This window comes from Amphibalanus amphitrite, unplaced genomic scaffold (genome assembly GCF_019059575.1).
Source record: "Amphibalanus amphitrite isolate SeventyFive unplaced genomic scaffold, NRLGWU_Aamphi_draft 000166F_arrow, whole genome shotgun sequence".
NCBI classification, from domain to species: Eukaryota; Metazoa; Arthropoda; class Thecostraca; order Balanomorpha; family Balanidae; genus Amphibalanus; species Amphibalanus amphitrite.
In genome coordinates, this window is record NW_024881661.1 from 743,066 (window position 1) to 767,224 (window position 24,159).

The following is a 24,159-nucleotide window of genomic DNA, read 5'->3' on the forward strand; positions in this document are numbered from 1 at the left end:
GATAGTGAAGCACGATTCAAAGTGTGGTACACCTTTCGTACTTTGAGCGGCGATAGCGGGATAACGGTGTGGAGCTTCGAGGATCGGTCTTCAGTTCCCGGACCAGAAAGGTGGGGCCTATGCAATGTCAAATTTCATCAAAATGGTGATACTGTCCCTTTAAGTAGCATCTGGCCAGCCGGCCAATGTCGTGAGGGCTACTGTTCGTATCTAAGTAGCACACTAGCACATGGCCAGTGGGGAACTGCCGTGAGGGCTGTACATATTTACGCGTGTTAGATTAGGTCAGGTCACGTCAGGTTAGGTTAGGTTTGCTTTGGTTTGGGGCAGAAAGAAGCATCTCCGGGTAGCGCCTCTCCTTGGTTGCTAAAACGAAACACGCGAGTGCCAGACATTGCGAAGTCCAAAACACAGTTACGTAGACGTCGGCCCATTCTGAATTTTTTATATGATGTAGCTAGTGTATAGGAGAATAAAATATGTAAAAATCAACAAAATCGAAGGGTACCCATTTTTCAGAAAAAAAAAAAATTTTCGAATTTTAATTAAATTCACTAATTAGCTAATTACGTCAATATTGTTATTCTCAAATTAAAGCCTAATCTATTCCCTCCATTTCACACATTGTCCCGTGGTGATATGTCTAAAACTTCAATGGTTATGACGCTTTAAAGATGATAATGTGCCTTGCCTAAGTCAATGTTTGATGACGTGTATCTCGGAAACGTGACGTCATATCTTGACAAAAAAATGTCTCCTTTCTTTTCACATATAGATGAGTAGTTTCACAAAGTTTCGCAAAAATCGGAGGAGGTGAGGTTCAAAATGGTCATTTTTTGTCCCACTTGACGTGGAATGCCCCGTCTAGGTATTGTCCGAGTTCTTTGGTAGGATTCACCGATTAAATGCGTAGTCTTTATTCTCTTAAATGTGTTTTTTAAGCAGTTAAGCGGGTGCCAGTATTCTCGTCATTTATTCATTTTCCAGCTGACAGATTGATAATTTAATCAACAAGTTTCTCAGCAACATCTGACTTACTTTCAGTCATGTCTGTTCAGTGTGTAACAAGCGCAAACTGCTTGTCTGAAATTGCCTATCTTTCTGTCAGAAGTCATAACTGAACGCCAAATGTACTGTGAGTTATCCATCACCCAGCATATTCTGACCTGTCAGTCACGCCACCGCCTGTTTTCCAGTCCCTGAATCCGACCAGAGAGCCGACCGGCGGCGGCGGCGACAGCAACTTCAAGCGGAAGCTGAGCCGGAGGGAAAAGAAGCAGATGAAGAAACAGGACAAGCTGCGACGCATGCAGAGCAGCAACGAAAACGACCCGGGCGTCGCCGAGAAACTCTATACCGGTAAGGAGGAATCTTGGCTATCTCCGTTTCTTCATTGTTACAATTGCCGGTGTCCTGTGCTTTTCGTAGGCTTTGTTGGTCCAAGCTAGTGAAAACTCATATCTTGAATAAGTTGTATGCAGCTGCTTTTTGTCGTGTTTTGGGCAAGTGATAATATAGCATGGAATGCTCAGTCATACAGGGACGTAGCCTAGTTTCTGACTTGTATTGTGTCTCAGTCACTCGTGATTTTTTCTCTTTTATCAGCCCTATTGCGTAAGATGCTTTTTTCGTTACCTCCTATCAATGGCTTTTGCGATTGCGGTTCTCCGCTGGCCGGCTGGCTGGTTTATTCACTGACTGGTCGATGGTCATTGCTCGTCATTGACCGGCTTCACAATCGACCCGTGGTGACCGGCTGTGTGGGGAGGCTCAAACATCAAGGGCCAAATGAACAGTTCGGGTCGAAATTACTGCAGTCAGACATCGAGTGGGTTGAAATTGTACGGTTATATTGCAGTGAGATTAGAATTGGTGAAGAGTTACCGACATTTATGGCTGCATGTTATGCTCGTATTGGATACCTTATACAAACATTTTAAACATGATTTCGCACCCCACGTCACATTTTGCCCTGAGTTTTGTCATTTACCACTAAATGCAATCTTGTGACTGTCCTTTCTGCAGAGCTGCCGGAGACGAGTTTCACTCGCTCCATCAGTAACCCGGAGGCAGTAATGCGGCGCCGGCGGCAGCAGAAGCTGGAGAAGAAGCTGCAGCAGTTCCGCAGCCGGGACGGAGGACCCGACACCGGCGGCACGCTCAAGGTATGTACCGCTGAGGGATAGTGACTTGGGCCCTGCACGTAGCTGCCCGCTGCTTCCAGGCATTTGGCGCTCGTTTTCCATGAAAACGTAGGCGAAATTGACATGCTTGCTTACTTTTCCATGGACACCTGGCGGCTAGCGCCAACATGGTAGCGGCGGAGAGCGGCATGCTGTGAGACAAGGTCCCGACGGTTACATCTGGTAAAGCGTCTGGTGTCCCACTGCTTTCGTTCATTGTGCCCAATGACATGTAACGGCCGATTTACGACCGATTTACGATTTACTCGCATGTTTCATTAAATGGTTCAGACTCATTAGTTCTTAAACTGTTGAAGCTTTAGTTTCTTTTGAACCGTTGATTGTTCTATATTGCTTTGCGAACTCAATTGCTGCAAGCATGAATTATTGATATTTTTACGGTAAAAGTACACCTTTGTCACAATCGCTCGTTGATGTCATGCCTTGAAACCTTCCTAACCTACCGCACCTCTCTGTTTCGCTCAGATCTACGGCGAGAGTTTGTGCAGCGAGGTTCCGTACAAGACGCTGCTGCTGTCTGTGACGGACACCGCCGCTGTCGTGGTGGCTGAGATGCTCCAAAAATACGGACGACACTCGGAGGATCCCAACAACTACGCTCTGGTTCAGGTGAGGGGATGGTTTAGGATCCCAACAACAGCCTGTTTTCAGTTGCAACAATTGGAAATATGCCGAAGGGATTAGTGGCCGAGGGGACTAATGTCAACTATCGACTATTCTAGGTGGATTAAATGGAATGCGTTGTTGATATGGTGACAACTTAGGCACTAACTTCACGGTAACTTGTTTAGATGGCCTGTGTAAGTTAGCGTGGTGCCTTGTGCGTACCGATAGGTGGCGACACCTGTGTTTGCAGAGACGACATTATCGGTTAGATAATACTCGCGTAAAATCATGCATTGTTTTTTTTTTGTAATTTGCATGTCCAGACTCCAGAGTCATTGTGTCACAAAAGGCTAGACCGCATGTGGCCCTATCTCTACATAAACAATGCCTAGCCTAGCGTATGGTGACAAACGGGCGACTGATAATGCTAGCCACTTGCCCGAAAAGTGTGTGCATTGTGCTGGATTGGCAGTCGGTACGGTACGCATGGATGGACAAATGGCATCGTGGCTCGCACTGCTGTTGGCTCTGAAGTCGTGGAGACTTATCAGCAAGTAGTTGGTGTGGTTTTATTTTGATAAGTCGTGGCAGCTGAACCATAAAATGAGCTCGAACATGGCTGCGTTGCTTATTGGGCCAGCTGCTGTGGTGTAGTTAAGTTTGCAGATGTCCTGACTGATTGGTGTCTTTTTCTGATCTATCGCGATGCACTGATTCTCATTTCTCTTTTCCGTTTTTGGTCCGCTAGTGTTCTTCAATTCGGTCCTTTATGCATTGCCGGTATTGGCACGTGTTGTTTGGCTTTACGTATATTTTTTTTCTCTCTCTAAAGATATCAACACGATGTTGTCAGAACTCGGTGCCTAGAATTCAGCCGGCAGAGTATTGAAGAGAAGTAAACCAACGTAGTCATGCAGCGCCATCCGGAGTTGTTTTATTGCTGTCTGTGTGTTTTCATTCTGGGCAGCCTCAACGACACCCAGTGGACCGATATGCTATGCCACACAGACTAGTGGATATTGTCCTGTGGCGGATCTCGTCGACAATTCTGTGGAATTGGATATTATCCGGATTGCTGGGTACACAATGACAGTTGATACACTTGTAGGATAGGTCCCTGTGATCAGTGTTTATTCTGCTACGCTGATACCACCTTACCGTTCGTAGTGTCACTCATATCACGTGTTTGGTGGCCGGTGATCATATGGTAACCGTGTTGTGACGCGTCAAGACGTGTTGAATGGTGGGTGAATTAGCCGTGTGGTGACTGCTCTGGTTGTGTGGTTACAACGGTGTCGTGTGGTGACCGTTGGTGACCGCCTTTACTCATCACGTGTGATTACCGTCATGTGGTGGCTGCATGTGAGTGGTATCGTGTAACCGTCTTATCGTTGACCCGAGTCTCCGTCCTCAGGTGGTGACCCAGGACCCGCAGCCCGAGTCGGCCGAGTATGTGTATTTGTATATGTCCGATCGTTGACCCATGCCTCCGTCTGCCCAGGTGGTGACCCAGGACCCGCAGCCCGAGTCGGCCGAGTATGTGTAACTGTCCGATCGTTGACCCATGTCTCCGTCTGCCCAGGTGGTGACCCAGGACCCGCAGCCCGAGTCGGCCGAGTATGTGTAACCTTGTAACCGTTGACCTATGTCTCCGTACCCAGGTGGTGACCCAGGACCCGCAGCCCGAGTCGGCCGATATTTGTAACCCGATCATTCACCCATGTCTCCGTACCCAGGTGGTGACCCAGGACCCTCAGCCCGAGTCGGCCGAGTACCGCCAGCCGACCGGGCCGTTCAACGAGTTTGTACTGGACGACGACGACTGCCCGCTGGCCATCCTCATGAACCAGCCGCCAATGAGAGGTCAGTCAGACGGCCAGGGGACAATGTGGAAGACAGGTGCGGGTTCGGGTACTGAATTCTGGTCTCGTTTCATAAAGCGAGTCCGTAACTTACGGCGTTTTTTGGTCTTGCATTGCAAGCGCATGTGAAGCGAAGACGATAGTGTGAACCCTTGCAAGCAAGAACAGAAGAGAGAAGGGGAAATAAATTTATCACTTCACATGCGCGGCTTGCAATACAAGCCCAAAAAACGGCGTAACCTACGGACTCGCTTTATGAAACGGGGCCCTGGTCTCGTAGATTTAGTGCAACTCATAGCCACTTCTTGAGGACCATCGGCGAGCCGCTCGATATTATAATGGAGGCGTCCGGATTTATACGCACACCAATCCGGTCTTAACGCAATGCATGTGTGGCGCACTAACCCGATATAGTTATGCGCACGTGTAGCATTGCATTAACCCACAACTGATCAATCCCATTGGCTGATAACTAACGATCGCTGTACAATGCACGTCCAAACACCGTAGCTCAGGCACAAGAGAATCGACTACCTGAAGATACCCCACTGATGCCAGCGTCTTTCCATTCGGTAGCCTCAGCCATTGAGTTGCCTTGAGAGATGGGGCTGGTTTTTCTGATGGATGCTTGTATCGAACGCTCTGAATACTAGGAAGACGCTCTGTGAGCTAGACAAACATCCTGCCTGGGTAGCTGCAGTAGTGCTGGGGGCATATTTCACTGTCCTGTGTGGTTTGCGGCTTTGTCGTGGACAGCGAACTTTGACGGATATTAATTATAAGGAAAACTAGCTTTAGTGCTTTTTAGTAGACCAAAAGCCGAGCTGGCTGATAATAATGTATTGGTGGGTGGTTCTGAAAGCATGCTGTCGCCTTTGGCGCGAAGTGCGTCATACGACGCTAATCTATTAGGCGTCTACGAACTTTGGCTTTAAGGCGAACGGGGTAACAACTCGGGCGGACTGTGGGCCCGTAGTCCGTTCTGTGTTTTCATTAACTACCCGACTGATTCTCACGCGCTCGGGTCACTTAATTGATCGCACGCGAAACTTTGCATTAGGGTTGTATGCTGCACCACTCTTTGATAGTTTGAACTTCGTGAATGGTCTCCCACAATATTATCAGGCTGTAATTTCCTATCGAAGGTCGTTGATTCACTCTCATTTTACACAAAATGGACGGAATTCTTGAAGGAATTTGTCGCCGCCTTTACTATAAGCTGCATTTTCGGAGATTGGCGTCGGTAAACCTATTTCACCAACGCACTGCCCTCGGACCGCTATACACTATGTGTGTCGGGTTTTGCTCGCTGTCTTAGACAGCAGAGATTAATCTACCCTACGGGGCCTAGTCCGTTAAGAGGCTTAAAACTAAGTAATTGTTATCATAAGTGTTTCTTGGTGTTTCACTTGTCCCACTGATGTTAGCGGGAGTGCACCAAATGAACTCCTTTCCCTCGTTTGAGCTGCTAAAAGCTCTCAGCGAGGCATAACAGCCTCCGACTGCCCAGCAAAGGTCAAGGACGCGCCAAGCACTTAGCGGCTGCCTGCGTCGGTTTCCTCCATTTCGCCAGTCGCGTTTGAGGTTAGACGGAGTTCCTTTACGGCCGCCGACGTCTGGCGCGGTGCTCGCGGCTCGTAAGTAGCGCACAAGACCGAGAGTTGCGGTTTGGGACGGGTAGTAGAGGCTGGGTGGTGGTAGACCATGAACAGCATCCAATACTGATGTTATGGTGCCTAGTGGTAGGTGACGGCTCGACAGCTAGTTGGACTGTGGCTTGGTAGGTTTTGCGGCCCCTTAGGACGGGGTTTAGATGTTGGTAACCCACGGTCGACATCCGGCAAGAAGGTTTGGTGCTGTTGGCTTCTGACCGCCACCCAGGGTTTCCATAGCTCGTGGCGTTGTCCATAGCGAGGCAATCGGCTAATGGATGCGCCCGGCGTCCTGATCTCGTGTTTTATATGACCTGCTGTCGACGCGTGACGACTTCGCCCGGCTACATCAGGCACGTAGCGTTTGAATGGCCGCTCCGTGGCCGTGGTACAGAGCCACATGTTGGCTTATATAGTAGAGCCGCTGTCTGTCCATTTCCTCCCATGGCTGACACCTGTCCCACCTGTTGCCCATTCGCCGCGGACTGTCTTTTTCTCTCGTCGTGCCAGCTCCGCGATTGACAGGATCGTCAGGAGCGGCCACTTTCGGCATGTCAGGGTCAGCGGGTGCGTTGTTATCGACTGTTGTTGCTCCGAAGCTTTGCCCATCGATTGATTGGTCGACACAGAGCCGCCGCCGCCGCCGTCCCGGTACGCTCTCGGTGCCGGCCGCGCACCCGCGTCGGCGGCGACGACGGCAGCGACGCGACGGCTCAGTCGGCGCGCGCGGCGCGTGCTGGTCGCCGACCCGGGGCGCGCGCTCTTGCCGGTCTAGAGGGCCTCCGGGGGGTGGCGGGGCGCCACGATGGTCTTCGGTGAGTGGGCCGACGGCTGAACGATCGGCTCTCTCTGTTGTCTCACTAGCTTACGTAGGCTCGGCACTAACGTTAACAATGTCAAGTAAGTGATATGGGAGGATGGCGTCCCACCCCGAGTGCTATTTAGGTTTGGTTTGGTTTGGTTTTGTTGCTAATTTTGCTGTCGTTAACCCTCCAGTTTGATATTTGAAGTTGGGTCGTGCTGTAGAGGGTATTTCGGTGATTGGGTGGCGCTTTGCTTTGTTTTGTTGTCTAGTTTTCTGTATACTCGTTTGCTTTGCTGTAGGTTTCTGTCGTTACCTTTCCTCTCGTCTGTGTGTATTGTGTATTGTTTAGTCGGCTGTCGTCTCGTTGGTAGACCCATACGGCCAGTCGGCCAGTGGTGTCGACTGCGACCGGCTCACACCTGTTGCCGTGGGCCGAGCCGGCCTGTCGATCCACAGCTAACCCCGTCCTAAGCCCGCTCGGTGGCACGACTATCGAGAGAGGCCATGGGTGAAAGGTGGTCCACGCTGCTCTGTAAACTTTCCTTACGAAGCAGTGCACTAAACTTGCCTGCATTATTCCTGGCTAGAATTACGTTTAACAGCTGAAATTTACCCAATTGCATGTATTCAGACACAGCACACATACATTACATGCATTCACGCAGTGGCGCGGGAACCGGGGGGGGGGGCTAGCGGGGGCTGAGCCCCCCCCCAGCTTTTCGGCTGGGGGGGCTCGTAATGTATTTGAGCCCCCCCCCCTAGCTGGAGGAATCGAAATAGGAAATCTACCAACATAATTTCATAGATTCATACATAGGCGCGGGAACCGGGGGAGGGGGCAGTGGGGGAAGCTTGCCCTCACAACTCTGCGGCCGTGGGGGCGGTGCCCCACAGCTTTTCATGAGGCCAGGAACCGTTGGGCAGCTTGTCCTCCCCAAATTAGGGGTTGTGGGTCACAAAGGAAGAAAGCATGTAAGTGAAAAATCCACCTCTTTCACTGGCTTGGCAACTCATTTGGCAGATTAAAACCTTTACTCCAGGTTGCCAAAACAGTAGTTTCTTCACTCAGCTGAGACGGAATACCTCACTTTTTTTGCAATTTTTTTCGTTTTTTTTGTTGTTGTTGAAAAGGCCAAAGTCTGAAAAATAAGTGGCCTAAAACCGGTGAGAAAACTAGATTTGGGGGTACCCTAGGTTGATCTCTATTATGGTTCAGCCCCCCCCCCCCCCCCAGTCTGGAAGACGTTCCCGCGCCACTGCATTCACGTTGTCGTCAGTTTATTTAATTAATCCCTGATTATTATTTTTTCTGCTTTTTGTTACAACCAAGGTATTACAGGCTGTCGATAATCTTATGTATGTATGATGATCATAGTTCATGGGCAAGGGAATGAGACAAAGTCTCGATCTGTCATTGCTGTTGTTGACTAGCTTCTAAGTTACCCTGTCGTTTTCCATTGTCGATCAAGAGCAGAATAATGTAGCATTATGTCTCATCATATGACATGTTTTCTGTCTCTGGTGAGGATATCGTATCTCGCAGTAATGTCGCGTCGTCATATTACGGGTCATTACCTTTCTGCGCGAGATATGGCTGATGGTTCCCTGCGGTCCCTTATGCCACTTACTTCCCAAATCTACTCGTGCCTGAATCATATCTAGTCCTTGATTGTACTTTATTGATCTCACGAACATCGATAACTGAGCTGAATGATATTCAGAATGTTGGTTGATATAATGGAAGGTTCGAAGCTGCCCTTGCAGCTTTGGGTGTTGCCATAGTCATAACACTAGCGAACGGTGTCAGAAGACATTGCAAAATTGCAAAGTCATAGGCCGAAGCCAGTTGTAGTCACCGCTGATTTGCTAATCCACTGATGAAATGTGTAAGTGCCAGTCGCTGCTGGTTTCCTTGGGCCGTCGCCATCCCAGCACATCGATCGGCAGACACGGGCACTAAGGCCATATTTTACGTCTAACACTGACGACAACCGGATTGGTTTTGTCACTCGCGGGTCACCCGCACGCTGCAGATAATCCCACGGGTTACACCTTACAGGGTGGGGCAGAAAGATTTACCTGTTTGTTTTCACCCCATAACTCAAAAAGTTTTGGACGGATTTTAGTGAAAATTTGCATGCGTCGATGAAGTCAATCCCAGGCAGAACAAGGCATGTCCGCACCAAAAAGCTGGTTGATATCGTGCACAAGATGGTGTCTCGAAATCCTAGGCGAAGCATGCGCAAACTGCCAAAGGACATCGATTTTTCGCCCAAAACGATCAGGAGAATCATAAACGACCATTTGGGCCTTGATTCATACACGATGCCACGTCGACACCTAATTTCGGCAGCATCCAAGGAGAAGCGGCTTCACAGGGCCCAAAAGATATTGGAGGAAATCAGAAGCGCCGGTAGCAAGGTCTTCCTCTGATCTGATAAAAAGATTTCCACGGTTGAGCCCCAGATGAACTCTCAAGGCGACATAATCTTGGCAGATGGTACATCCAGCATTGATCCTGCTATGCAGACCAGTTTTGGTCGCCACAACCCTGCTGGTGTCATGGTTTGAGCTGCCGTCGCATCCGACGGCTCAAAAGGACCTTTGCTCTTCATCGAGGCGGGTGTGAAAGTCAGTTCACACGTTTATGTCCATCTGCTGGAGGAACATGCTCTGCCTTGGATCACGTAGTCCTTCCGAGACGGATACGTCGTCGTCCAGGACGTTGCGTCGTCTCATACGGCCAACTTCACTCAACAGTGGTGCAAGACCCACATGCCTGGATTCTGGGACAAGGACATGTGGCCACCATCAAGTCCAGGCCTGAACCCGATGGACTTCACCACCTGGGCCATCCTGGAGAGGGAGATGTGTGCAACACCACACAGCAGCATCGCCGCTCTGAAGCTGGCCCTCGAGACGGCATGGTCGAATTTCGACGAGGACGCCGTGCGGCGCTCGCGCCACTCCGCAGGGAGAGGTTTCGGGGCAGGGGTGAAGACCAAAGGTGGTCATATTGGTTTGTAAGCCGAAGCGGTTGGGAGTGCAAAATCGTCTCTCTCTTGATTCCGGCTTCCAGTATATTATAACCCAAACGCTCACGCCAGAATGCCTTGAGTATCGAGTACCGACATCAACATGTCTAACGCTCTCCGCGTCCTGAAACGTATTAAAATGCCATTAACATAAATCCCGTAATAGGAGCGCGAACCAAATTGACTAAAGCACACAAACTCATTACAGAAGTGAACATAACAAATATCCGCAAATCAGTCAAAATGATAAACTCACCGTTCAGCAGACGCACAGCACAAAACAAGCACAACGCCTTTCGCTGGCGCTCCGATCAGTTTGACCCGTCTGACGGCGCCGGCTGACCGGCCGAGCGCCGGCCGGCCCTCAGGCTACGTGGCCGCGCTCTCATTGGCTAACCACTAGAGCCGCAGAATACCGACGGTAACAAACACAGTACCTACACTCTTCCCCCTTAACTGAAAAAAACAACAACAAAAGCACAGAACAAAAGGGGCAAAAACTAAGCATAACATCAAACAGGTTGAGCATTACAAACAGGTCACAATTCACACATCCAGGTGGTCGACGTAGAAAGAGACGCGTTTCCATGTGGTGGAAACATGGCAACATCGGAGTCTGCGCGCTAGACACCTCAGTCGTCTGTCAGAATCCATTTCAGCCTTCACCAGCCCGGGTCAAGAACTTTATCTGACCGTGTCCGTGCACAACGATTTACATATTACAAAACATCACACTCTACAGATCGGCATGAAATCTAACACAGTAAATATCACCTATCGTCGTACCCTAACCGATCAGGCGGAACACCTTTGGTTCGCCTGTCCGATCGTCTCGGAACGGCATCGGCCTGCCCATCGCTCTCCTGAGCGGCGGAACTCTCGCCGTCATCAGTCCCCAGACCAGGCTCCTGTTGCACTCTCTGACCAGGGGACCCACTCGGTGAACTGAACGGCACAACGGGCGTGAAACTCAACGCGAACGGATTGAGTAATGAAATGACTGGAGCTCGAGACTCGGGGATTACACTGGTAGGATCAGCTGGCTCATCAGAACGGCCATTCCACTGAGGTCCACCCGCCACCCCCTTTGAGTTACCACTCCCACATTCAATCCCTCGGGGAGACACACGCGCCTGAGTCCCAGATGAGAGATCAGCCGCAGAGCCCTGGCTAATCTGGGGCTTTAGTCTATTGTGGTGCACGAGGAGAGTCGACTTGGCACCCTCTAATCTAACACGGTAGTTCAGTTCCCCCACCTTATCCACTACAACTGCAGGCTTCCAAGGCCTGAGAAACTTATAGTAAGCTCCCTTAGGAACCACACCCTTATGAAGATACACTGCATCACCAGGGGAAAAATTAAAATCGTTGATTTTCTTCTCGTACAATGCTTTGTTTTTCTGGTGACTTAACCTAGAGTTTTCTAAAGCTACGCGATGCAAACACTTCAAACTGGACCTCAGCTCATCGAGATACTCGGAGATGCCTCGAGTGCGGCCACGCAGAGGAGCGTCGAGCTCCATCTGAGCAGGAAGACGTGGCTCCCTCCCAAACAGGACACAGTACGGTGATACACCTAGTGAGCGGTGGACCTGAGCTCGCAGGCCCAGTAGCAGCAGCGGAAGATTCTTGTCCCACTCTGAATGCTCGTGCTCTTCGAGAAACTTCGCGAACATGTTGATCAAAGTACGATTAGTGCGCTCGACAATGGAATTGGACATCGGATGAAAAGCTGTCGTGGTCGACCGACTGATACCCAACAGCTCACATGTCTTTCTCATGATCTCACCAGTGAAATTCGCGCCACGATCGGAGTGGATTCTTCTCGGACACCCAAAACGTGACACAAATTCACGAACAAAAACAGAAGCAACCTCAGCAGCCTCCTGCGTCCTCAGTGGATAGGCCTCTACCCACCGTGAGAAGTGGTCAACCACAACAAGAAGGTGGCGATGCCCACTTGGGGTCTCTGGTAAAGATGACAGAATGTCTAAACCGACTATGTCGAGCGGCTCAGAGGCCGCAAGCTCTCCCAGCGAAGCTCTGGGCGCTGGAACTGGAATGTTCCGCGAGCCGCATTGAGGACACTTCTTACAGAACGACTCTATCTCTGACAGCATCCGAGGCCACCAGAACCTGAGCTTGACCTGTTGGTACAGTTTGTCGGAAGCGAAATGGCCACCAGTCGGTCCGGTGTGAAGAGAAGCCAACACACTGCAAATCAGAGAGCGCGGTAAAACAATCTGTAACTGGTCGGTGTCAAACGGCCTTCGCTTGTACACTCGGTACAGTACACCATTCAGTAGTCGCAGGCGGTACCATTGCGAGAGAAACCGAGCTGCTGTTGCCGAAAGTTCCTTCTTTTTCGGCTTTCGACCGGCCGACAGATGCCTGCTGATCACAGACAGATCTGCATCTTGGTCCTGCTCATCTCTGAGATAGCTGACTGACCAGTCAGAACAGGACACACGAAACACATCGGGAGAAGCCTCGTCTGTCTGACAGGACTTGTCAGTAACATCCAGGGGTCGGCGACTGAGCGCGTCAGGCACGACATGCTCAGTGCCAGGACGATGCTCGATTGTGAATTGAAACTGAGCGAGAATTTCATACCAACGAGCCAAGACACCCGTCGGATTTTTGAAGTTTAACAGCCAACGGAGGCTGGCGTGATCGGTTCGAATGATGAACCTGCGACCAAGTAAGTATGGGGCAAACTTGTCAACAAAGAAAACAACAGCAAACATCTCTCGTTTTGTGACGCTGTAATTCGACTGGCTCTTAGAGAATCTGTGGCTACCATAAGCTATGACCTTTTCGTCGTCACCGACACGCTGCTTCAGAACGGCACCTGCAGCGTCTTGAGACGCGTCGGTCTCCAAGATGAAAGTGCCAGCATCAGAACTGAAATCGGGAACAGTCAGGACTGGCGCTTCACATAGCGCAGCACGTAGTTTGTCGAATGACGCCTGTGCCTCCTCAGTCCAGACAAAAGCCTTGTCCTTGTGCAGCAAACGCTGCAGCGGAGCGGCGATCATAGCGAAGTCTCGAATGTGCTTCCTCATATAACTGGCCATGCCGAGGAATGAAGACAGCTGTGCCACAGAACGAGGAATGGGCCAGCTTCGAACTTTCTCAACCTTCTCTGGATCGACAGCTATTCCTTCAGCTGAGATCACGTGACCCAGAAATTTCACCGTCTTCTGGAATAGTGAACACTTCTGCAGGTTGATGGTCAGACCTGCACTGCGAAGTCGCTGCAAAACGAGCTCGAGCTTTCCCATGACGTCATCAAAGCTTTTGCCACCAATCAAGATATCGTCAAAGTACGCCAGGGCGGTCTCTGGAGGAACATCACGCAGAACCAAATCGAGGAGCCTGGCGCACGTCATCGGCGCACCATTGATGCCTAGAGGCAAGCGCCTGTGCCTGTAGGATCCAAACGGAGTCACAACAGTGGTTTTGTCAGCGTCCTCGGGGGCGACTCCGATCTGATAGTAGCATTGTTTGAGATCGAGGACACAGAAAACAGAATTGCCACCGAGAGAATCAAGAAGAGTGTCAACTCTCGGAATACCATAAGCGGGAATTCGAGTCACGGCATTGACTTTCCTTAAATCGGCACATATTCGAATGTTTCCATCCTTCTTGGACACAACGCAGATGGGAGATCCCCAACTGCTACCGAAATTCTCCTCAAGAATGCCAGCATCCACCATGCGGTCCAGCTCTGCCTTGACTTTCCCTTGAAGAAACGGAGGGATCCGGCGAGCCGCGGACCGGGTAGGTGGAGCATCACCGGTATCAATATGATGCTGAACCAGAGGCGTGAAACCCAATCGACCATCAATCACGTCCTCGTACTTGGCGAGCAGAGAAATGACAGCTGATCGCTCCGGATCACTGAGATCGCTCTGAGAAAGATCGAGCTGCTCTCGCCAAGTCATTTTGCTGCTTTCCGTCTCAGCCAGCGGACACTCGGCAACGCCCACCTCAAGCTGTCCGAGCTCAGATCGTTTCCGAATTGTCACCGGTTCGCTGGAAATGTTTCTCACAATGCAGGGCACAAACTGGCCTGAAACTGAAACAAAGGAGGGCACCAGCTCCACTCCCTCCATATCAGCGTTCGGCTCAAACAAGGCTGGCCCTCGAAAGTCTGAATTCGGGATGAAGGCCGGTATTACAAGCTCAAGACCAGGAGGGACAGAGATGTCTTTCTGCACAATCACTCGTCCAACAGAGACAAGCGAAGCAGAAACAGACCGGACTACTCGTGACGGCGTCAAAACCAGTTGTCCCCCAGCCAAATCAACAACACACGGACAGGATGCTAGAAATTCAAGGCCGAGCAGGACTGGGACATCGATAGATTCAGACACAAAGAACGGCATCACTGTCGTCTGACCCGCCAATTTAAGTGACACGTTTGCCCTACCGAGCAATGGCAGAGGGTCCTGAGCTGCGGTCTTGGCCACAACCGACGTCTTCTGAAGAGGCGGCCGATTAATTAGAACGTCGAAAACAGACTTGTTCATCAAATTGATACTACTCCCTGTATCGAGCAAAAGACAACATTGAACTCCTCCGACTACTCCATCAAAGGTCATATCCGGTCTCAAGGGAATCACGCGCTCGAAGTCCTCGGCGGACCCGACTCTGGTGCCGCTCGAGTCTGATGCCCCGGCGACGGCAGGTGCATCTGGGGAACAGCCATTCCCTGTGGATGTGGAAACGTGACCACCGGCGGTTGCACGCGCGGATGGTGCGACCACTGAGCGCCGCTCTGGTGCGTTGCGCTCATCGCCCCTCGGAAACCGGGCTGGGGCCGCCCGGGCGGGACGGAACCGACGGCCCCGCTCGGGTTTTCCGTGCTCTCAGACGGACAAACCTTGGCCAAGTGTCCCTTGACGCCACATCGGTAGCAGACGGAATTGCGACTGCGGCAATCCCGACGGACGTGTCCCTCTCCACCGCAACAGTAACACGTCCTACGTCCGCTCCTGAAACTCCCTTTCCCCTGGAACCGAGCCAGCTTGGCCTCCAGTTCCTGTACCCTCTGGCGGAGCTGATCAGTCTCTGAACTGACCTGACGGACAGGGGCAGGCTGACTGATGTGCAATCGAGCTGCACAGCACATGTTGCGGACGGTCACTAGCGCAGCATCAAAAGAAGTGACCCCATCAGAAACCAACCGCGACTGGAACTGCATCGGTAGTGCCTGCATGAAGTAATTGAAAAGCAGAGCGTCCGACTCACTGTCAGGGAACGCGGCAGACACTAGTCCCCTTAACCGAATCGCGAACGCATCCAGATCAGAGTTCGGCTCGAATCGCAAACCTCGGAGCTGCACTTGGGCCTCTACAGCACTGTGTGAAGGAAAAGCCTGCTTGAGACCAGCAAATGCCAACGAAATCGACTTTTTAGACGGCTCTGGTAAGCAATCGTATGCATCACGGGCGATCCCCGATAAACACAAGGGAAGTAAACTAACTTGTTTAGTGTCATCCCAACCCTGAAAAGCTGCAAATGTCCGGAAATCAGAAATAAATCTAGAGACGGACCCCGTGTTCCCAGCAAAGGTAGGTAACCCAAGTGTAATACCAGATTGTTGAGCCATGATACCAGTATAAAGGTAATTTGGAAATAGGGAATGAATTTATAAGAGAAAAAATTAATCAAAGTGCAAAGCAGCAGTAACCCGAGCCTGGGAGCTGATCGAGAGAAAAGTGGAAAGTACCCAGTACGAACGTCTGCACGGCAGCCAAATGATCTAACTATCTAACACAAGCTAATTATATCAACTCAATGACACAATATCAACTCAAGGAGCACGGCAACTAATGACAAAAAGCAAATAACAAAACACAATGCACAATACACTGTCACTTTCTCACCCTCAATTGGTCTCCCTCCCCCGCTGCACCTATCAGGAACACAGTAAGGCACCTCACAAAGATATTAGCCCCACTTCCTCACCTCGAAAATCCACAGTCCGGCGCACCAGTAGCTCACGCGCGCGAGCAGTCCACAGCGCACGCAGTAGCTCACGGTGCAGTCAGCTGACGCTCCAGCGGTGACCCGTGTCCGCCGGTGCATCCGTCCTCCCGGCGAGCCACGTCAGGCGCCGGTCGCTGACCTTGGTCAGGCCGCAGTCAGCTGATCACGAGCCAGACAGCCGCCCGGCCGGCGGGCGAGGCAGGTCAGCTGACCAACCGCCCCAGGCCACGGCCGCCGCGACTCAGCGGAACCCGGTGTCCGCCAGCGCTGAGCCGGCCGCTGAACCGGGAATCGAGCCGGTTGGCGAGTCAAACTGAAGCTCACAGGCGATTCTGAGCCATCCAGTCTGCAGTTGCAGAGCAACTCCGGCCTCCCAAAGATGGGAAAAGACTGGAGACTCCCATCACTCTTGACGAATGGTGCCACCGCACTCCCGATCGGCCACGTGGGTCCGAAAAGACCAGGCTGCCACCAAATGTAAGCCGAAGCGGTTGGGAGTGCAAAATCGTCTCTCTCTTGATTCCGGCTTCCAGTATATTATAACCCAAACGCTCACGCCAGAATGCCTTGAGTATCGAGTACCGACATCAACATGTCTAACGCTCTCCGCGTCCTGAAACGTATTAAAATGCCATTAACATAAATCCCGTAATAGGAGCGCGAACCAAATTGACTAAAGCACACAAACTCATTACAGAAGTGAACATAACAAATATCCGCAAATCAGTCAAAATGATAAACTCACCGTTCAGCAGACGCACAGCACAAAACAAGCACAACGCCTTTCGCTGGCGCTCCGATCAGTTTGACCCGTCTGACGGCGCCGGCTGACCGGCCGAGCGCCGGCCGGCCCTCAGGCTACGTGGCCGCGCTCTCATTGGCTAACCACTAGAGCCGCAGAATACCGACGGTAACAAACACAGTACCTACAGGTTCATAGTGCCGTTGCTGAGATGTGTACATGCTACTGAATAAGTGTACCAAAAATCATTTGAATATCTTCGTTCTGGACCGAAATATTTTCAAAAATCAAGAGGTAAATCTTTCTGTCCCACCCTGTATATTGGCGCCAAAGTGCCTTTCCTTCGAGTGACCGATATCGTAATTTTACGGATCATGAACGACTGCAGAAGCCGTTATAGCTACACACGCAGCTATAAAGACCATGTCGGTCTTGTCTATGTGATCCACTGTAGCTTGACATGATTTTCTTTTTATTATTTAGCCTCCGTTAGGAATTTAAGGACTTCTCTGTCCTCAGAACCTTCGTCGTATAGTTTTCCGTTCTGAGAAATTGCTCTCGATGGTTTCCATTCTGTCAAGCTTAGCACTTTTTCTGCTGATATCGATTGTTGTGTCGCATCGGCAGCACAATGCTGCAGATTCGGTGCGTTATGACTTCCAATAAGAACATGAAAAAAATATGAGAGCTGGGGCGGCCTAGCTGCCTGCGCGCGGTTCTATCCGGTATACCTGCAATGGTAGACTGTCCCGGAGGGCACTCCTGTATTCCGGCGCAGTCTGCCTGCCACTGCTGCGGTCCGGAACTCCAAAGACATCGGCTCCTACATCACTCGTCAGCCGTCATAAAAGACGAAGTAATAAATGTGGGAGATGGATGGAATTATAAGGCAGTATATTAGCTTGAGCTTGGAGCGATATCCAGAAGCTTTCACCGTCCACCTAGCCACGAAATATGATTGAGTTCTAGAACGCAATATTTCCCACATGCAGGGATCTTATCAAGATCACCTTATCAAGATGTATGGATGCCTAAGTCAGTGGCTAAACGGTCAATCAACAGACATTTGTTCAGTGTTTACTCTATTTGTTGCACTTCTTCGTCAGTCTGCAATCTGCATGTTCTGACACTAACAAAGCAATGCGTGAGAATATGCATTCATCATAGGCTTTTTGTCTACGACCACGTTTTACGACGCGGATGTATCCCCAATGGCTGAAGAGGGTTTTCAAGTAGCTCTCAGATCCTTTTCAGTTCATCTCTTTTACGCACTCCGGCTTTGAAATTACTCTTCGGCAGTGCTCCAAGGCTTGGTAATGGACTGCATTGTCATCGGCGAGTTTTTAATGGCATATCCAAAGACCAGATTCCAGTTAACGTCGGACGGAAACTTAATATTTTTTATTTTTACTATCCTGCTTCCTTATTAATTAATGTGTATGGCTGGACCGCTTCATTTCGTTTGGAATTCCGTGTAATTGTTAATCTCGAAGCTCATCGTCTCGGTGGCGGCAGTTTCCAGTTTGCCGTCAATGGCCGTCTGTCGTGTGCCGCCCGCCGGGCTCCACCTGGGCCCGGGCCCGGCAACAGCTCCGTCTGGGCTGCCCGCCCCGCTGGGCGACTGGCGCTAATCGCTCGCTGTGATTATCAGGTCGGTCTCGGTGCAGTGCGGCGTGCGACACGACGCTTGGCGACCCGGCCTAGACGGGTTGGCTGGGGACAGCGTCCGAAGTTCAGAGTTCGCTGGAAGTTGTCACTTGTCTGCAATAGTTTCGGGTTTAAAAAGTTATATTGTCACCACGCCTAAAAGGTTGCGATTGTTGGGCTTCAGATACATTCGTTATCGGCAACAATTTGGATTGTTTGCTCCTGTATCATCCGCGCAGGTTCTTGTGCCCGGTGAGCTCGGCGGAGGCTGATCAATACCTCATACGCTCGATGGCCGTGTCCCCAGCGCTAACGAGGTCGGCACTTCTCATCGGAGCGAGCGCTCCTGCTGTGTCGCAGTTCTGATGAGAGCACGTCCAGTTCCTGTGAGATGAGCTGCCCGTCCATGACGGCGACACGTCCATCTCTGGATCTGTCCTGAAAGTAACGCTTTCTCGCCAACTCCATTCAAATGAAGTCACGAACGTTGCAGAGAGGCAGATCCGTGAAGGCATGATTTCGCGATTCGATACGCATTTTTTTACATTTAACAGCGAACACATTACGCCCCATTTGTGGTTTCGACAGTACCTTCAGTTCATTGGATATTCCAGCAGGCAAGTTGAGGGAAGATTTTGTCATTGTTTATCTTTTGGGATATCCCGTTGGCGAGTTTCCTAAGTGTGGAACTGCCCATACCTAAGGTCTCTGATTGGCGTAAGCTTCGCCAAGATGACGTTACAGGCTGTGACGTCATGGCTCACAGTCGGCCGACCAATCGCTGCACGATTATAGGCTAGCGGCGCGCGGCACTAGCGCCCCTGGTGTTATTATGGGAAGTTGAGCAATACATTGAAATCTAATACGTAGCTTGTGTTGGGAACAATTACGTATTACTAAGGCGTCAATGTCTCACAAATTAATTCGTCCATGCTCCTCAAATTTTGCAAAGTGAGCTTATATTGTGCGTCATAAGGTACTACGCTTCAAACAATCAGCACACAGCACCAGCCAGGCACTGTTACAAGTAGCGAGCAGTTAAGTGGCGGCAGGTGGCGCTACCATCTCCAGCATCGGTCCAGATGGCGTCACTCACTATCCGCACTATAGATCCGCACTACCTGCTAATAAGATAAATAATAAATCCGCTAATAAATCTGCTAACAATCTCGCTAATAAATCTGCTAATAATAAATTCGCACTACCTGCTTATTTATGTCCTATTGGTCTCAAACATCATTCAACGCCGATAGGCAGTATCACCAGCCGTAATAACGAAGACATTTGCTCAATGCTGAAGCGAAACGCAGTGCACAAACCACACCGTCAAAACTCAAGCACATCGTAGGAGATATGCTTCCAAGGTGGGCGAATGCACGAACGATAACTGAAATAACACCGGTTATATATTCACGTAGAACAAGTTACTTTTTCTCTAGCTACACGGGTGGAGAATTAGGGGTTTTGGATGTGCTCGAGCACCCCCTGAAATTCATAGGTCACCATACAATAGTGCTCCAGTGGCTGCCTAAATTACGTCTGAGAAGCAAACTGCTTTGCGTAAGCCGCGATAAGAGTGATGCTTTTGGGAAAGCGTACTTATATGTGCTTTTCTACGCAAAAATTCGACGCTCTCATTCGCAAGGTGCTGAAAAGCACCCCCTGGGATTATGACAATTCTCCGCCCCTGTCTAGCTAGGTAACTCGCTAAAATTAAGACTGACTAAATATTTACGCAGGATAACTGGCTCCGCCTCTTCGCCAACTTAAGGCCCGCCAATCCATGCACCTAGCCGCCAGCGCCGAGTGATGACGTCACTCGAACGGGCGACGGTATGAATAGTTCCACACTTAGGAAACTCGCATCCCGTTGGTAAGGACCGCAAGTCTTCATCGCATCTGCACTACCTGCTAGCCGCTGCTCCGCTGATGGTGTAGCTTACATACAGTGTGTCCGCTCGACGGCTAGATAGGCGTCGCTCTCCTCTGATAACGCAGCAGGCCAATTAGGGGCGCCGGCACGGTGGGACATTGATTAAAGGCTCCACGGCGGACAGGAGGGCACAACAGGCGAGCGGCAGTGGCACTGACAGGGCTCTGTCAGTTACACTGGGAACACAGACGGTGTGTCTGAGTCTGCTCATAGTGAGAAAAAGCCTGTCGATGCTCGACCCTACCGATCGGTGATCGAAACGGGCGCAATGTTATTTATCACAAAGCTTGTTCAACATGGAAAGGAGGAGAGTAAAAATGTAGGTTATTCAGTGTTTGGAGCAATTACGCCATTTCTAGTAAAAATGATAGACTGAATAATACGGTTACACATTGCACAGCTATCAGTTTTATCAACAGCTTTTATTGTTGGTCGATGATCGGTGCTTAAGAATGATTAATTCGATGATTACGAGCGAGCGAGCGCAGCGAGCGAAGCGAAGTCTTTTCAATATAACGGAAAAATCTCAGTATGAGCGGCCCGGCCCGGCCCGGCCTGTAACGCTTTTGAGAGGCTTATATCTCAGCAACCGCTGGACCGATTGGCCTGCGGTCTTTTTTGCTGGGTAGCCCCATCCCTTCTACCCCGTAATTGACTACTTTTGATACATCTCAGTGACCGTCGTGGCACGTGCCACGTGAAAAGTCAAGGGTATTCAGGCTGTTTTGCAAAAGTAGTCATTTTGATGGGCTCATATCTCAGCAGCCGCTTGGGCGATTGTCTCGCGGTAATTTTTGTAGGGTAGCTGCATCCCTTCTACCAAAGGTCAGATACTCTTGATCTATGTGAGGCACCCCCACTGCACGTGCAAAATACAAAAAGAAGAGGTGCAAAATTTGTTCCCATTTCAATAACTCGGTAATTACTGGGGCGATTTCGCTGAAACTTGGCATACAGTAAGGCACCCACCAGGCAACGCATTTCCATGTGTTGCGGTTAGGGTGCTACTGCACGTGCGCACGTGCAGGGGGCGCTTCCAGATCTCGAGAACGGCTGGGCCGATTGCGCTCAAATTTGGTACACGGTTGGGGACCGGTTAGTAGGGTGCCGTGCAAAAGTCAGTTTGGACCCCGTTTGCACGTGCGCACGTGCAGAATGCCGCTTCCAGATCTCAGGAACGGCTGGGCCGATCGCGTTCAAATTTGGCACACCGCTAGCGATCGGTTAGAAGGGTGCTTTGCATAAGCCCGTTGGAAGTACCCTCTCGCCTTTCCGCACGTGCGGGGCTCACTATCTCGCTCGCTCGTTCTTCGCCCAAAAGGCGTTTTACTGGTGATTATAACCTCGCAAAGGATCGGCTGATCAAACACTACTGAGCTAACCCATCAGTGGTGAAAACATTATCGGACGTGCTGTGGGTTATCAACAGTTATTTTCTTCAGAAAGTCGTTTCTTACGACCGTCCCCGATTTAGCCCTATGGGCGTTGCGTGGAAAGAATGGGACCAAAAGTCGGCAGTGCCCCCCCCCCCCTTAATTCAAGGTGTTCCGCCGCTACTGGTTCTGTCACGAACGGTATCACGGCCAGTAGACAATGACAAATGGTGCGTCATAGAGCAAGGAACTAATGGGGATCAAGTCGTCCCTGCTTGTGCACACGTTAGCCAGTGAAATGAGAAAAGGCTCGAGGTGCCGCACTGACTGGGCGCGGACTCTAAGTCTTAGTCTTAGTCTCCAATCTCTCGGCTCAATATAATTGGTCCTTGTCTTCGGTTTATCGCCAGATCAGATAAGACTAAACATGTTTATAGCATGCTTCGCGTAGGATCCTACGAGATTGTTACGAGCGAGCGAGCGCAGCGAGCGAAGCGAAGTCTTTTCAATATAAGGGAGAAATCAAAAATCTCAGTACCAGTAAAACGCCTTTTGGGCGAAGAACGAGCGAGCGAGATAGTGAGCCCTGCAGGCTGCACGTGCGGAAAGGCGAGAGGGTACTTCCAACGGGGCTTGTGCAAAGCACCCTTCTAACCGGTCGCTAGCGGTGTACCAAATTTGAACGCAATCGGCCCAGCCGTTCCTGAGATCTAGAAGCGGCATTCTGCACGTGCGCACGTGCAAACAGGGTCCAAACTGACTTTTGCACGGCACCCTACTAACTGGTCCCCAACCGTGTACCAAATTTGAGCGCAATCGGCCCAGCCGTTCTCGAGATCTGGAAGCGCCCCCTGCACGTGCGCACGTGCAGTAGCACCCTAACCGCAACACATGGGAATGCATTGCCTGTGGGTGCCTACCTGTATGCCAAGTTTCAACGAAATCGCCCCAGTAATTACCGAGTTATTAAAATGGGAACAAATTTGACACCTCTTATTGTTGTATTTTGCACGTGCACTGGGGGTGACCCACATGCATCGAGAGTATCCTATTTTTGGTAGAAGGCATGCTGCTACCCTACCAAAATTACCGCAAGTCAATCACCCAAGCGGCTGCTGAGATATGAGCCTCTCAAAATCACTACTTTTGCAAAACAGCTTGAACACCCTTGACTTTTCACGTGGCACGTGCCACGACGGTCACTGAAGTGTATCAAAAGTAGTCAATTACGGGGTAGAAGGGATGGGGCTACCCAGCAAAAAAGACCGCATGCCAATCGGTCCAGCGGTTGCTGAGATATAAGCCTCTCAAAAGCGTTACAGGCCGGGCCGGGCCGGGCCGGGCCGGGCCGGGCCGGGCCGGGCCGGGCCGGGCCGGGCCGCTCATACTGAGATTTTTCCCTTATATTGGGGGAAAATTCCCTTATTTTCCCTTATATTTTTCCCTTATATTATTATTCCCTCATTTTTGGGGAAGATTACCTCGCACAGAAGCCTTCATGGGTACTCTCTGGTCAGCATCTCCAGACTCGGTCGCGATCGGATCATCTAGGAGTTGTGCTTGACTCCAACTTCTCTGCAGGGCCCCATGTGGAAGAGCGCATGAAGCGAGCACGCTCCACCTTCTACGGACTTGCACCGATCGGTATGCTAGCCAAAGGTCTTTCTCCGGCAGACAAGGCATACATATGGAAGGCTGTGATCTTCCCTGCCCTGTCGTACGGCTGCAGCATTGCTCCCCTTGGACCGGCTGACATGGAGCGCTTGGACAAATTGCAAGCTTCTTGCATCAAGACAGCTTTTGGTCTCCCCCGCACCGCGCACCACTCTGGACTTCTGGCTGCTTCAGGCATACCGGTAATTCACGAAGTAGTAAGGGGCCAGATCTTCCGCGCATACAGGTCTGCAATGAGTGGTAATCACCGTCTTCAACAGAGCCTGATCACCTCCCTGGCAAAGTTAGCGGTGAGCCCCAGTGAGGTGGAGGGCTCATTTCTGAAGCACATTTATAATATGTGTAATAGTAGCTTCAGGGCAGTGATGGAGCTCGCAGCCGGTGGTCCTGTGGACTCGGATTGCGTATGTGCCGCACGCATGCCGAACGGCCTCGCGGACAGTCTGCAGTTTGTCCTGCAGGGCAACTGCGAGGCAGCTCGCCGCCTACTTAGGCTTCTCACATGTTATGCTGATTAATGTTTTCTTTGTTGTCGCACAAGCGATGCTGAATAAATATGATGATGATGATGATGATTGAAAAGACTCGCTTCGCTCGCTGCGCTCGCTCGCTCGTAATGAGCGGCCCGG

The 24,159-nt window shown here is 50.7% G+C and overlaps 1 protein-coding gene across 3 annotated transcripts in view; it reads left to right on the forward strand.

The window, feature by feature from the left end:
* LOC122383537 (afadin-like) overlaps positions 1 to 24,159 on the forward strand; it is a 95,975-nt gene that overhangs the window by 8,720 nt on the left and 63,096 nt on the right. For all 3 annotated transcript variants that reach the window (XM_043370050.1, XM_043370048.1, XM_043370049.1), the window contains exons 5-8: positions 1,197 to 1,359; positions 2,026 to 2,165; positions 2,670 to 2,813; positions 4,547 to 4,673. In XM_043370050.1, coding sequence (XP_043225985.1) covers positions 1,197 to 1,359; positions 2,026 to 2,165; positions 2,670 to 2,813; positions 4,547 to 4,673 — 574 coding nt within the window. The remainder of the gene's footprint in view (positions 1 to 1,196; positions 1,360 to 2,025; positions 2,166 to 2,669; positions 2,814 to 4,546; positions 4,674 to 24,159) is intronic.